At 33.0% G+C, this 16,613-nt stretch overlaps 1 protein-coding gene across 4 annotated transcripts in view; it reads left to right on the top strand.

Annotated features, from left to right (window-relative positions):
- The window catches only part of MAP2K4 (mitogen-activated protein kinase kinase 4), a 125,299-nt gene that overhangs the window by 76,760 nt on the left and 31,926 nt on the right, over positions 1-16,613 (top strand). For all 4 annotated transcript variants that reach the window (XR_010117955.1, XM_055258037.2, XM_055258036.2 and 1 more), the window contains 3 exons: positions 395-514; positions 12,574-12,693; positions 15,179-15,230. Coding sequence is in view for 3 of the 4 variants with exons in the window: in XM_055258037.2 (XP_055114012.1) it covers positions 395-514; positions 12,574-12,693; positions 15,179-15,230 (292 nt within the window). In the remaining variant the exon portion in view is untranslated. The remainder of the gene's footprint in view (positions 1-394; positions 515-12,573; positions 12,694-15,178; positions 15,231-16,613) is intronic.

Here is a 16,613-nt window from a genome sequence, read left to right as displayed (position 1 = left end):
GAAACGGTGATTAAAAGTATGTATACAGCTACCTATAATTATTCAGATGAAACTGTTACAACTCATTATCTTTTTTTTATATTTGCATGTGGGGGTTAATTTTTACTGCCTAAGAACTTTGTTGCATAACTCCCAACATTATTAGTAAATGCTCATGGTTAAATTGCCCTGTCTCCTTTAAAGGATTTCTAAGTGCTGTTTGTTAAACTTTCTGTGATTAAAGTAATTCTTGTGAAGTATAAGGAAAGATGATAATTTTCATATCTGGTATTTGTGAAGTTTGCTTGGTAATTTTTAGTCTCATAGCGGTTTTTCTCTACCACGAGACTAAAAATTATTGTTTTTTTGACAAAATTATTTTGTTTTTTTGACATCTTTTGTCATTCTTTTCCAGAGAATTCGGTCAACAGTGGATGAAAAAGAACAAAAACAACTTCTTATGGATTTGGATGTAGTAATGCGGAGTAGTGATTGCCCATACATTGTTCAGTTTTATGGTGCACTCTTCAGAGAGGTAGGAATAAACTGGGTTTTAGCTGACTAATGAATATCTAATTGGGACAAATGAAGATGGCAGGATTCGATTCTATTCTTAAATGCCATACATTAGTAATAAGTTAATATCTCAGTATCTTAGTATGTAACCATGATAATCTACATATTAACTTCTGACTCTTTTTGCGGTGGTGGGTAAGGGGTGAATCACACGTGTGTTTGTGTGTGTGTATTTTAGTATTTGTGGCTGTCATTTGTAAATCTCATACAAATATTTTCTGTTCTTTAAGAACCTGAAAAATCAGCTGACTTCTAAATATCAGCACTTTTGCTATAGTTTTAGATTTTCATTGGGCCTTGAGCAATGCCCCCCACCGCCAACTTTATATTTTAACTTTTACTCATCTGTCATCAAGTCATCAAGTGTATATCTGCATTTAATATAAACACTTATGTGTCTCTGCCCATAATCCTGAAGTATACCCATCAGACATGGAAATTAACAATTACAATATAAATTATTTTTTTCTAATTCAGTTATCCAGATTTTTGTGTAGAAACTAAAGCTCTAATTTCTTGGTCTCATAATCATGTTTCTTCTTTTGGCCTCTGGTTATTTTGTGTCCCAACTTGGGTTATCATTTCTGCCTCCAGCTCTCAATCCACTTACTCATTTCCAGTCATCCAGCTGCCTGAAATGTGGAAGTGAGTTTGGGCTAGGGGTAGAACTGGAGCTGTAAATGAATTAATACATTATGGTATCCTAGACCACCATCAAAAATTGTGATACTTAGTTGAGTAGGACTTGAACTGAACTGCTAAGCATTTCAAATACTCTTTAAAAAAAAATACCTTTCTCATTTTGCAAATGTTAGGACAAATAGCTGGGTTGTTACAAACTGGTAAGAAAAACCCTCCTGCTCTCTTCTTTTTGGGACGGGATTATCGAGTGTATCCTTGGGGTTTTTGTTGTTACTGGCTTTAAAATTAATATATATTTTTAAAACAGGGCTGAATGTAGCACTGAATAGAAATATATGAAATCTTATAATTGGAAACAATGTTAGAGGTTAGTTAATTCTAAACCTAATTCTGAAATTTTTGTTTTTCTGGGCTCTTACTAGGTAACTAGTAACAACACATTCTACTTCATGACAGAGCCCATTTCTTTGTTGAATCACTAATTGTTAATTTTCAACTCATGTAGTTTCTTTCTATTCCTGTCTTTTTACTTTTTAATAATGAGAATATTCATTTTTATGACCAGATATACTGAATTTATTAATTTTCTTCCATCATTTCACATCAGCATTCCATTACATCAGTATACAGTCATGTATTCATGTGCATGACTATATCTTGGACCTAAATATTATGTAATGTTATTCTAAATGTTTGAAACTTTCTTCATGTTGCACAAGAATCTTGCCATATCCTCCTCCCTTTGTTCCCAAACTATGAAATTTCTTCACAATCATTAAATCATCACACCATATGCAGAACAATAGTTAATTAGGGACTGAACTAGATTCTGTGGTTAGCTTTTTCAGTGCTGTATTCGTTTTCACTATAGACTTTCCCCAGCTCTACCTGAACCCTAAATCACCTCCATAGTGCTGGAATATACCAGTTTATTTCATTTGTTCATTTATTTAATCATTCAAGTACCATTTACATACCTAGCCTCGGGCTAGATAGTGTGGGAGTCTGATTGTGTGGAAAGAAAGCAGAGTAAGCCATATTCATGATTGACAAAGATGTGGAAACAAAGCACGGAAGCTTGGAGTAGTGTCTGAACAATATTCTCATGGTTTTGTTACCATGGATAGCTGAGTCACATTTGGTTTTATGTCTCAGAAAGGTTGAAGGGAGTTGACATACGCAACTGTAAACACTAACATCTGTTGAACGCTTTGTCATTTTCACATATGTTTTCTTCCCAATAATCTTCGGGATTTGGTGTTATTATCTATCCCCTTTTTCCAGATAGGAAAATGAAATTTAGTGTGTTTTACAAAAGTTACACAGCCAACAAGTGGCAGAGATGGGATTCCAGAGACAGAAATCTTGCTGTTCCTTCTATTTTATTAGAAGTGGTCCAGAGATGAAGATATATGTATGCTTTTTAAATAAGATTTTTGATAAGATGTGTGATAAGGTGAAGGTTTAGGAACCACACAGTTAAACTGTACAAAGACACAAAATACCTAAGTAGATGAAACATGAACTTTCCTCCCAAATTAGAATGCAATCTGTAATAGATACTTTCTGAATAATAAAAGATTTTTAGAAAAGCAGAAAGTAACTTTTACAATAGTATGTTTTACAATAAAAATATAGTTTTTCAATAGTTTTACAATAAAAGCGTAGTTTTACAATAAAAGTGTTACTTTTATTATTCACCTTTAAAGAGTGAATAGTAAAAGTGTATTCCCGAAGTTACAAAGGTTAAAAATATTGAAATGGCCAGGCACAGTGGCTCAAGCCTGTAATCCCAGCACTTCAGGAGGCCGAGGTGGGTGGATCACAAGGTCAGGAGCCCGAGACCAGCCTGGCCAATATGGTGACACTGCATCTCTATTAAAAATACAAAAATTAGCCAGGCGTGGTGGCACATGCCTGTGGTCCCAGCTACTCGGGAGGCTGAGGCAGAAGAATCACTTGAACCCAGGAGGCAGAGGTTGCAGTGAGCCAAGATCACGCGACTGCCATCCAGCCTGGGCAACAGAGCGAGACTCCATCTCAAAAAAAAAAAAAAAAAGTATGTGTGTGTGTGTATATATATATATTTACATATATATGTAAATAATAAACAGATTGAATAAGACTTTAAAGAAACATTTTTGTTTTGCAGTTGATGACTTACATGCATCTTTTTTGGTGACATGACCTTCAGTTCCAGTAATAGACACAAAATCTGAGTTCATGAAAGGAAATAGTAGAAATGAATGTATGTAGTCAGGACTTTTTAGCTTACCTTACTATCAGTGTGAGAGAGACAGTGCTTTCAATTCCTGTTAATGTGAGACACCCTCCAGGGATTTCATTTCACCTAATTTATACAACTACTAGACTTCAGCTCTTGGTTTGGTTGTCAGCCATCCATCAAGGAGCTTATGAGATGTTCCTTTTCTCATTCTTGCAGCAACTATTTATTTATTTCAATTTAAATGTTATTTAAATTTAAGGGGTACAAGTGCAGTTTTTTTATATGGATATATTGAGTAGTGGTGCAGTTTGTGTTTTTAGTGTATCCATCACCCAAACAATGTAAATTGTACCCATCAAGTAATTTTTCATCATCCACCCCTTTCAACTCCTCCCTCCCTTCTGTGTCTCCAAGGTCTCCAGTTCCGTATTCTGTCCATGTGTGCACATGATTTAGCTCCCCCTTATAAGCAAGAACATGCAGTATTTGTCTTTCTGTTTCTGGGTTGTTTCACTAAAGATAATGGCCTCTAGTGTATCCATGTTGCTACAAAAAACAAAACAAAACAAAAAAACATGATTTCATTCTTTTTTTAATGGCTGTCAGTGTTCTATTGTGTATATATGTCACATTTTAAAAAATATGGACATTTAGGTTGATTCCATGACTTTGCTATTATACATAGTGCTGCCATAAGCATACCAGTGCAGATATCTTTTTGATATAATGATTTATTTTTCTTTGGGTAGACACCCAGTAGTAGGATTGCTAGATCAAATGGTAGTTCCACTAATTAGAGATTAATCTTGCTGTTGGGTAATATTGAGCTTCTGAAAGTTCCGTCACTTATTCAGAGCAGTGAATAATACTTAATACTGAAGTTGGTAACTTCTATGTTGCCATTGTCTTCAACCATGCATATTTCTTTCTAGGATGGAATCAAACTCAAAAAAAAAAGTCCAAAGTACAGCTTGGATTTGGTTTAGATAAGTTATTAGGTCACTCAATTGCGCAGGTTCCTAAAAGTCATTTTCAGGCTTTGTAGGTAGGTGGAAAAAAGAGCTTGATAATTGAATAATGGAAGTAACTTTTAGCCTATATTTTACAAAAAAGACCTATCATTTATCTTAACAGTGCTGAAACCTAGTATCACTTAAAAATTTTTCTAATACATAAAATTTGAGAATTTCATAACAGGTAAACTCTTATTTTAAACATCTTTTGAGGTTGGGCAATAAATTCTAGTGCAGAAAGCACTGTTCTCAGTAACTTGTGAATGTAGAAGTTCATCAGATTATAGAAAGCAGTGATGCTGGCTGAAGCGAGTTACCTCCCTCTTTTTTATCCTTACTTCCACCCCTCTTCTCCTTTCCCTCTTCTTTCTCCTTGCAAGTTTTAAATGCAGCTTATGGAGGTAAAATTGACATCTGATAAACTTCCCATAGGTAAAGTGTACAGTTTGATATGTTTGAACAAATGTATACACCTGTAGAATTATCACCAAAATCAAGGTAATGAATATACCCATCACTCACGAGTTTCCTTACACCACGTAGATAATACCTGCCACCTCTCTGCTGTCCCCATCCTCAGATAACCACTGACCTGCTTTATGCCATTATAGATTAATTTGTATTTTCTAGATTTTATATAAACGGAATCTTACAGTATGTACTTCTCTTTTTCAGTTTGTTGTCTTTCATTCGGTATAATTATCTTGCATTTATCAGTCGTTTATTTCTTTTTATTGCCGAGTACTATCTGTAATGTTCCATTATGCAGATATATCAGTTTGTTACTCATTTACCTGTTGATGGCCATTTGGATTGTTTTCAGTTTTTGTCTGTTACAAATAAAATTGCTTGGAGCATTTATGTACAATTGTTTGTACATAAGTTTTTATTTTCCTGGGGTAATTACATGGGGGTGGGATGGCTGGATCATATTGTAGGTGTATGTTTAACTTTTTAAAAAATGGACAAACTTTTTTCTAAGGTAGTTGTACCATTTTATACTTTCACCAGTAGTTTTTGAGAGTTCAGCTTCTTCCATATCTATTCCGGCACTTAGTGTGATCTGTTGTGTTAATCTTTAGCCGTTCTAGTAAATGTATGGTGGAATCTCTTTGTATTTTTAATTTGCATGTTCCTAATGACTAACAGTGTTGAGTGTCTTTTCATGTGCTTATTTACCAGTTGTATGTCTTCTTTGATGAAGTTCCTGTTAAAATCTGTTGTACATTTTTATTTAAATTGGTTTTTTTTGTTATTCAGTTTTGGGAGGTTTTTAAAAATGTGTTTTGAATACAAGTTTATTATCAGACCTATGATTTGCAGATACTGTCTCCTGTCTGTGCTTATCTTTATATATATATTCTTAACAGTGTTTTTGGAGAGCAAAAGTTTTTGACGTTGATATAGGCCAATTTTTAAATTTATGTATTGTGCTTTTGATGTTGTATATAAGAGCTCTTGTCTAACTCAAGCTCACTTAAGATTATCTCTTATGTATTCTCCTAGCAGTTTTATAGTTTTAGGTATCACATTTATACTTACCCATTGGAGTTAGTTTTTATATATATTGAGAGTTATATATTGATGATTTTTTTTTTGCATGTGGATATCCTTTGCACCTTTATCAGATATCAGTTGTCCATACAGATGTGTGTCTATTTCTGGACTATCTGCTCTGTTCCATCGATCTGTTGTTTTTCTCTCTTTGCACTAATCTCACATGGTCTTGGACTACTCCAGCTTTATAGAAAGTCTTCAGATTTGAGAGTGTTGGTCCTTAAACTTTGTTCTTTTAAAAGTTGTTTCGGCTCTTTCGTATCCTTTCTATTTTCATGTGGATTTTAGAATCCACTTGTCAATTTCTACCAAAAAAGAACCGAAAAAAACCAACAACAAAAAACAACCTGCTGGGATTTTTGATTGGGATTTTGCTAAATTTGTAGGTCTACTGGGGGAGCATTGATATCTTAACAATATTAAGTCTGTTGACCCTTTACTGTGGCATCTCACTTTATTATTTTACATCTTCTTTAATTTTTCTCAGCAATATTTTATAGTTTTCACTGTATAAGTCTTTCATGTTTTTGCTAGAGTTGCCCTTAAGTGTGTAATATTTTTAATGCTATAATACATATTTTTAAATTTAATTTTCTCATGTGACTAATATGCACAAATATCATGTGATTTTTTTATATTGATCTTATGTGCAGCAACCTTCCTAAACTCAAAATTCCAGTAGTTTTTTTTACCTCCCTTTAGATTTACTACACAGATCATCATTTTGTCTGTGCATAAAGAGAGTTACTCCTTTCTTTCCCAATTAGTTCCTTTATTTATTTTTGTCTTGCCTTATTGCACTGGCTAGAACCTTCAGTATGCTGTTGAGTGGATACAGTGAGAGTAGACATCCTTTTTTTTTTTTTCCTGATCCTAGAGGGAAAGCATTCATGTTTTCATCATTAAATATGATAGTAGCTGTGGACTTTTCATAATTTTTTTTTTAATCAGGTTAAGGAAGTTTCCTTTTACTCCTAGTTTGCTGAGAGATTTTGTCAGGAATGGATGTTAGATTTTTGTCAAATTCTTTTTCCAGATCCTTGAGATGTTTTCGAGATGTATGATTTGTTTGATGTTTTAATAATGGTGAGTTATATGAATTGATTTCAGATATTAAACATAGCTTTTATTTCTGGGAGAAATCCAGTTGGTTATGATGTTTTATCTTTTTTATCTATCATTGGATTCAATTTGTTAAATTACTAAAATTTAGCTAATTTGCTAAAATTCATTTAAAATTTTTATATCTATGAGAGACATTGATGTATAGTTTTCTTTTCTTATTTTTGTCTGACTTGCATCGTTGTAATGCTAGCCTCATAGGATGAGTTGGGAAATATTTCCTCTTCCTGAATTTTCTGGAAGAATTTATATAGAATTGGTATTATTTTTTCTGTAAATATTTGATGGAATTTACCAATGAAGCCACTTGAACTTGGCAATTTCTTTGTGAGAATATTTTTGACTGAATATCCAGCTTCTTTCAAAGATATAGTTCTATTCAAGTTACATATTTCTTGTCGAGTGATCTTTGGTATTTGTTTCTTTGAAGAAATTTATCCCTTTCATCTAAATTCCAAATTTATTGGAATAAAATTATTCATAATATTTCTTTTTTATTATTTTAATATTGGTAGAGTCTGTAGTGTGTTACTTCTGTCTTCCCTGTCTCCCCCTCCCTCCCACTTGTTTCTGATACCGGTAATTTATGTCTTCTTTTTTTCTTCCCAATTAGTCCTGCTAGAGGTTTATCAGTGTTCTTGACAATCTCGATGAACCAGCTAGCTCTCAGTTAAATGATTTTCTTTTCTTATCTTAAAAAAAAAAAAGTCAGGGTCTTGCTCTGTGGCCCAGGCTGGAGTGTATTGGCATCATCTTAGCTCAACCCCACCTTGAACTCCTGGGCTCAAGGGATCTTCCCATATCAGTCTCCTAAGTAGCTGGGACTACAGGCATGCACTACCACCACCCTGCTAATTAAATTTTTTTTTATTTTTTTGGAGGTGGAGTCTCACTTTGTTGACCAGGCTAGTCTCAAACTCCTGGCTTCAGGCCATCCTCCCACCTTGGCCCCCTAAAGCATTGGAATTACAGTTGTGAGCCATTGCGTCTGGCCTCGGTTACATGATTTTCTGTATTGCTTTTCTATTATTATTATTATTTTTTTTGACGGGGAGTGGGGTCCATTCTGATTGTGGTTTCTTCCTTTTACTTATTTTTGCTTAATTTGCTTTTTTTTGTTTGTTTCTTAAGATGGTTCATGTTCCTTTTAAACTGTGAAATTTTTTAAACATAGACTAAATTACAGAGGAGAAACAGCTACCCAAATCCTATATTGGCATATTTACTCTTTGTATGTCTTTAAATATTATAAATACAATTAAAGCCCTCATCACATTTCCCTTTCCAGATCTCATCACTACGCTGAGTGTTTCCTTTAACTTGTTTGTTTAGGTCATCCATATGTGCATTTTCCCCTACATTTTACATAATATCGCTTTATGTATTTTCACAGTTTAAGTAAATGGAATCCTGTATGCGTTCTCTATTGTACATTTTATTCAACATAGCTTTATTCAACATTTTCAAGATTTATGTAAATATAGATTCATAATATACAGATTTAGTTAATTTATTTTAACTGTAGTATTCTAATGATTAAATACACCTTATTTTATTTTATTTTTTAGAAATAATCGTAATGTAGATTGCTTCTAATTTTTTTATAATTATAAACAGCACAAAAATGAAGAATTGTTTTGCATGTTTCTTTGACAACTTAGGTTACAGATTATTTACTATATGTCCCTAGAAATACAATTGCTAGATTTAATGATCAAATGTCTCCGGCTGGAGTACCGACTTAAATTTCCACCAAAATTTCTATATCAAGAATTGTATTTGGTATCAGCCATTCCTGACTGTTAGTAGCTTGCTTACTTTATAGTTTCAGTTGTTAAGGTTACCTCATGATCCACGTTGGCTCCTAGAGTTCAGCTATCATGTCCACACGAAGGAAAAGAAAAGGGAAGAGCTAAAAGGATTTTCCTGGAGTCACGAACCAATGGTTTTGTGTTGATACCTCTTTGGCTGCCTTTCTTTACATTTAAAGACTGGGAAATGTAGATTTTTAGCCACATACATTGTACAGAGGAAAGGGGGAATGTTTATTGAGTACGCTATCAGCATTTACTGTCACAGATCTCCTTTTACCTGGTATGTACTAACATTTGATAATAAACGTTTAATTTTTGGCAGTTTGAAATGGTATCTCACTTTTAAAATTGCATTTCCTTGATTGGTGAGATATAGAATTTTTTACATGTATTTAGGCTTTTTTAAAAAAAATTGCCTTTGATATAATTCTACTAAGTTTTGTCTTTCCCTAATTAATTTAGCATAACTCTTTATTATTCAGGATACTGATCTTTTGTTTCTTTATATCCAAATGTTTTTGTCTCTTATTTTTAAACTTCTGGTATGTTGTCCTTGTTTATACACAAGTATTCATTATAATGGGGTTAAATTTAATAGGTCTTATCCTTTGTGATTTGTTGTTTTTATGTGTGTTCTTGGGAAAAATTTTTTTCCTACATAAAAGTCATGGAGAACTCTTAGAAAAAAGTTTTAAACTTTTGCTTTTTGCAAAACCCATTTGGGAGTTTTTGTATATATATTTGTGAATGATTTAATGTCAGAATTTAATGTTTTTCTATGTGGATGGCCAATTGTCCCAGCAGCATTCATTGAATAATGCATTCTTTTGCTATGATTTGCTTTGTTGACTTCTGTCATATATCAGATTTCTGTATGTGCATGAACTTTTGCCTCTGTTTCTTAGGTGTATTTATCTTTTATTTGTGATTGCTTCATAAAAAGTCTTTGTGTGGTAGGTCAGTATCTCTTCTTTAAAATTATCTTAGTTATTCTTGGCTCTACTTTAATATAAGCTTTAGGGTCAGCTTGTTCAGGTCCTTGAAAACTTTGATTAGAATTTAACTGAATTCTTAGATTAATTTGGGAGAATTTGCCATGCTTCTCATCCTGAATCTTCACATTTGTAATCATGGTCTGCCACTCCGTTTGTTCAGGTTATGGTTATGTCCTTTAGTAACATTTTCTATTTGTTTTCATAAAGGTTCTGCCTATTTTATTAGATACATTTCCTGGTGACTTAGTTTATATTTTTATTGAGAATGATATCTTTTAAAGTTTATTTTCTAATTAGTTATTGGTATATGTTATTGGTTATATACGGATCTTTAGGAACCCTTCCTTATGTTACCTTAGTAGTTGAGTTGTTCATCATTCTCCAGCTTTTTTTCCCCCAATAAACCCACATTTATTCTTCTTCTGCATTTCAGACCTGTGGTCATCCTGTTTTCTGCTTGAGCATGACAGTCATGCTGTTGTCACTACTTTTTCAGGCAGCTCAGAGCATTTCATTTTTTAAATGCAGCTCATTGCCATTGTCTTGTTCTCTGTATGACCAAAAGGACCTGTCAGAGAGATAAGAAGGTTACATTAGGTTATGTTCCTTAAAAATTACAAAGACCTCTCTCTGGAGCTCATTGCTCTTTTCTGTCCCCCCTTCTCATCTTCAGTTCTCAGTTACTTGTTACCTTTATTCTCCCACTCCCATGTCCATCTTTCTCTTTTGTTTGCCCATATTTCCCTTCCTTCTCCCTTCCATTTGATAACTATAGTTTTTAGCACCTGCCAGGCACTTTAATTTGTGCTTTGCATATGTTAACTCATTTGCCCTTTATCACAGTCCACTGAGGATGGTGGGGCAGTCTCATTTCATAGATGAGGATGCGAGGAGGCCCAAGCTTATATAAGTAGAAAGTAGGAGAGCTTGGATAATGTCAGGCTTTTCAGACTCCTAATGTCATTTTTTTTCCACTTTGCTATATTATTGAGGTTATTTCTTTCTACTCTTTTTATAAATGGATGAGGTAAATGTGCTGTATGTCTCTAATAAGTTTTTTTTAGTAAACCTATTTAGATAGTGTCTCTAAAATAAAGCCGTGTCTCTTTTGGGTGGAGGGTGTTACTCGATCTTTCATGATAGCCATTCTCATAGATCACTCTAAAGAAAAAGAGGTTTACAGAGAGAAGAAAGACTTAAATGCAGAAATAATAAGTAAAAGTTTACTATGTCAAATATGCTTTACAAAAACATATTATGTATAGCCATGTATTTACATGAATGTTCTAGAAAGTGGTCCTATTGTAAGAGTGCATTGCAAACGTTGATAGAAGAAACACATTAGGGACACTGGATTCTATTCATGGGTAGTGTATTGTTCTGGGCAAGTAATTTTACTTTTAACAGGCATTAATCTCCTATATAATCCAAGGATAGGATTGATTATATAATTATTATATAATCGAAGGATAGGAGATTAGTGGGTAGAAAATCTTTGATGATACAGCTGTATTTATAAATAAGTAACAAGATACAGAACTGTATAAGATAATTTTTTAAAAATCATTTTGATAGTATTTTCATTTTTGTAAGGTACTTTGTAGTTCTTGTTCATCTGTGTATCCTGTCCTTTTACAGTTATAATCATGGTGTCTGCTTTTATTTTTTATTTTTTCATGACTCATGCATCTCTCTCATGAACTGTATTCATTTTCAAAAAAATTGATTTTAGATAATCTCTTTAACGTTGTTGTATTCTCTTTTGTGAGATAGTTCATCGGTTTCTAGTTTTGTTTTGTTTTTTCTTTTTGTAATTTATGGAACATTTAAGTTACATTCCCAGTCATAGGATGATTCTATAAAATGGTATCAACACATTTATTTCTGTTTTATTGTCAAATTGCTTTCAAATTGGTTTAAAACAATCTATAATGCAAGAAATGTTTGAATGATTCAGTTTAATTATAGCCAGCATCCAGTCATTTAACAAGTATTTATTGAGTCTTTGCTCTGGCAGAGGTTACATTCTAGTAGGGAATATATGAGACAAACATAATAAATAAGTAAATTACACTTTACATTAGAGGATGATGAAGGTTTTACAGAACAGAGCAGGATAAGGGAGTGCCTGATGGGATGACTTGCGCTTTGCATCACTTAAAGTAGGCCTCACTGAGAAGGTGGCATTTGAATAGGGTCTTGAGGCATGGGATTTACTTTATGTATTTTTGTCTTTTTCCTTTTTTTGGTTTTTTTTTTTGGCTAATTTAAGAAGTTTATGTAGTCTCTTAAGATTACTGTCATCTATTTTCATTGTTAGTAAGAATGGTTTTCTACACATTTCCTGTTTTTTTTTCTATTTTGGCAAAATTTGAAATTTTTATAAAAGTACAGAAGTTTTCTGTGTAAGCCTGTCCCTGTCGATACAATTAAAAGAGTGGGAAAATTGGCTTTAACTACATTGTTTATGTTTCAACCTGAGTAGAATATTCTGTTGAAGGCTTTAACAAGAAAACAAAAATTATTACTAGTTTGACATTTGAAATAAACAAGAATAAGATTGCTCCTTTCTATTGTATTTCCATTTTAAGTAAAGGCAAGGTGATATTTAAGATGTATAAGAATAACAGATATTTGTTATTTTATAGGGTGACTGTTGGATCTGTATGGAACTCATGTCTACCTCGTTTGATAAGTTTTACAAATATGTATATAGTGTATTAGATGATGTTATTCCAGAAGAAATTTTAGGCAAAATCACTTTAGCAGTAAGTACCTGGTCTTTAAATTATTCATTGTATATATAGTTATATAGAGATGCTGCTGGAGTTTTGAATGCACATATTTGAGTGTCACTCACAGTACCTTCCTGAAAATAATTCATAGTTAATAACCAGAGACAAAGTCACTTCTGTGGGGTAGTTAACACAATAGGTCATAATGGTCTCGATAAATACTGCCAATGTCCTTTCCCTTTGAATCTCAATGAGTCATAACAGACTGTTCTGTAAATAAAGCTAGGAAAAGCAATTTTCTGTTCATTTTTTCCCTGTTGCTGTAACTATTTTAAAATAGGTTATATTACCACAGTTATCCTGAAATTAATCAGAAACACAGCAGTCTCCTTGAAGCCCCATAATTGAAGCCCCCGGACAAAGTATGTTTACTGTGATTTAAGATTTTGGTTACTCCATAATTGAAGCCTTTGGACAAAGTATGTTTACTGTGATTTAAGATTTTGGTTATTCAGTCTAAACTATTTAAAATTTTGACTAGCAGTTTCAGGGGCCAGTGTTACTACTAAATTTGGTTAATTCACTTTTACCAGAGTACCAAAAAAGAAAATAGGTACTTTTTTACATATGCGTTTATAGTTTTGAAAGTGAATTGATCACTTTGTTTCTTGTTCTGAATCTTTAAGTTGGCAAATGTTTGTAAAATTTTTTTCCTAAAGGAAATAGATAATTTACTTTTTATAGAGCAAAATTCATAAGATTCTTAGAAACTCCTGAGAATCTGAGCTAATGGCATGTTCTAGGTTAGTTGATATGTAAACTAAATCATACAGGAAATTATAAAATAGATACTTTGGTTGCATGTAATTTCCTAGTTCTTCCTTACCTGTATACTCCCCCTCCAATGTAGTTCACCAAGATATATACCCTTTCAAATAATTTCATAAGATTTTATGAAATCATTTTATTTTCAAATTTTCTTAAAATAATTGTATAAAAAGAAGCTAACTTAGACTAGAAACTTATTCGTTATTTAGCAGGATATATGAAATTTTACAGTGATTAGTTTAGCCATCTCTCTCTAATATATTAAACCCGTGTTATCTTGAAACTTGTTACTATTCGTAATAATTATAATAATAGAAAAATGGTAATAGCTAATGTTTATTAAATGCTTATTTGCATCAAACTGTTTGTGACATTAAATCTTCATAGCAACTCTATGTGGTAAATAGTGTTACCCCATTTTTATGAATGATAAATCTGAAGCATAGACAGATTAAGTAATTAATGTGTTTTGAAGTATGTAAGTGGTAAATGATTTAAATCCGGGCAGCCTGATCCCTGAACCCTGCTCTTAACCGCTGTATAACAGGGTGACCATGAAATTCGAAAACAGAAAATTATTTTATCATATATTGCAATATAAAGAATATATACTGTAAAAAATGATTTATTCCATATTTGCCTAAGTCAAGACTTGGTGATCACTTTATATATATTAAGCACACATGTAAAATTACTTTGTGTTTAGTCTCTTCTTGCTAATTAATAAACCAGCGAACACACAGGCATAGCTATTCACAACAAATTTACGTGTTCTACATTTCTTGTACCTAGCAGCTTGACGTCAGCAAAGACTTCACCTTACAGCAAATGGTTGGCCTGTTGTTTAGTTCTCCTCTAGTTTGAGGTTGTGTCTCTCTTCCTTCCCTTCCTGAAGAAATATGTAATTTTCTTATCATGATCAGGGACCAGGCAACAGGATAAATTCCCACGGTGGTGAACAGAGTTACACTAGCTCTTCAAAAATCACCTTGAAGGCTTAGCATCCAATGAGGGTGGATGATGATGAGGAACTGAGAGTTTAGAAAACTTTTTATTTACTACTGGACTTATTTGAAATTGATTTTGCTGCAAGTTATTACTCCTAGTTGAAATGGAACCAACTCAGTGATCATTGTTGTCCTGTTTTTATTTTTGAACATTTTAGAGGCCAGGCACAATGGTTCACGCCTGTAATCCCAGCAGTTTGAGAGGCCGAGGCAGAAGGATCACTTGAGCCCAGGAATTTGAGATCAGCTTGGGCAACATAGTGAGAACCCTGTCCCTACTAAAGATGTAAAAAGTTAGCCAGGCATGCATCTGTAGTCCCAGCTACTTGGGAGGCTGTGGTGGGAGCGAGACCCAGTCTCATAATTAAAAGGGGGAAAAAAAAACAAGGAAATTTTAGGTTGGAGATAGAAAAAAAGATAAAATTTTAAATGAATTATTAAATTATAAGTCTAAGTTACTGGGTTTTTTGTTTGAGCTGTCAGGGAACAGCATATAAAGGCAACTAAGCTTTTAGATCTAAAATTATTCAATATCTTTGGTTAACAAGGAATGACAAAATATTGAAATATTAAGCTTAAAATGTATGCAAAGGACTACACGGGATATTACTTGTGATAAACTATTGTGCTGTTTGAATAAAAAGAAACAAGTTGTTTATCCCGTCTCTCCTTTTTCTCCCTAGACTGTGAAAGCACTAAACCACTTAAAAGAAAACTTGAAAATAATTCACAGAGGTGGGTATGGATTGGTATTTTTTTAATAGAAATTAACCTTTTTCTCCTAATTGGTGAAACAGTAATTGAAAATTACAGTGTCACTGTATAAACTTTCCTAAAATATTTGTATTTTTAGCAAAAAATGCTTTATGTACTCTAAAACTCTATTACTACTATTTTTTTCTTTGGGATTCAATAAATTTCAGTCTATCTTAGTATGTTGGACTTAGAAACTGAAATAGATTTTGCTGCACGTTGTTATTACTATTAGTTGAAAATAATTATTCATTTGCCTAATAGATAATGTTTTTTTGCATACAAATAAGGCATCGAGGTGGTCCTGTGGACATTCAAAGAAGAATCTGAGGGATAGTACCCTCAAGCATTTTAAAGGCACGCTATCCCTGTCTGTTGTTTCTTCTTCACATTAGAGGATGTTTCTAAATTGAGAGAAATCTTGTAATTAGTATTATAAGTTGAAATTTCTCTAAAGCATGTTGTATTTGTGTAAACAGTGATCTTGCCCTTATTAGATACATATTCAAATGAAGCATTTGATGTAGTTGAAGGCCAAACCTAGAAAAGTAGTAACCCTGTGGGAATCCTGAATTTAATCCAGCAAATAGATGAAGTGCTTGCTTTACTTATTACTGTGCTAGACTCAGGGTAATGAGGTGCTGGCTTTGAGGAAACACACCGGATCACTACCCCTCAGCAAATTTGTAATGGAAAAACCTAAGACAGTACGTGGCAGTGTGTGATTTAGCCTGACAGTAAATAGGAAGGTAAGTAAAATGTCAAAATGAAGAGAAGTGAAAAATTTCTAATTCTGGGAGACAATTTCTAGTGGTTAAAGAAATTAGTAATTGGACCATATATTTAAGTTCCTTTGTTTGTGGTTGACACTAGGCCACTGAAATTAGTGAACCTTGAACATCAGTAAATTTTATTTAATTTTGTTTGGCTTAATGTTTGTTAGAAATAATATCATTTTTTCTTTTGGCCTAAAATTATATAGAGTTAGGTCCCTAAACAAAATTCTATGTTTCTCTTGTATTTCTTCTTGTGCTTGGCTTGATAATTTTTTTTCCCTTCTTTGTTAGCTGTGTTCTATAATTATGAGAGTAGCACCTTTGAGGCATTTGATAGTTACCTTAGGGATACTTACTGATCACAGTAAAGCACCAAGGTACTGCCTGGGGAGTAGTTGAATAAAATAAAAAAATCTTCAGAAGTAACTTTTATTGTTCTCTTACTAAATAAAGTAGTGAGTTTAAAGCCATCTTTTATCAGTTAGGATCAGTTAGCTTTTTTGTTGGAGTCAGTGCTTTTGATTACAAGTAATAGAAAATCCTGATAACTCTCTTTAAACTTCAGGGAAATTCATTATCTGTTATAATA

This window comes from Symphalangus syndactylus, chromosome 20, assembly GCF_028878055.3.
Source record: "Symphalangus syndactylus isolate Jambi chromosome 20, NHGRI_mSymSyn1-v2.1_pri, whole genome shotgun sequence".
In the NCBI taxonomy this organism is placed as follows: Eukaryota; Metazoa; Chordata; class Mammalia; order Primates; family Hylobatidae; genus Symphalangus; species Symphalangus syndactylus.
The sequence above is the reverse complement of the archived record's forward strand: the minus strand, read 5'-3'. Positions and strand labels throughout refer to the sequence as shown.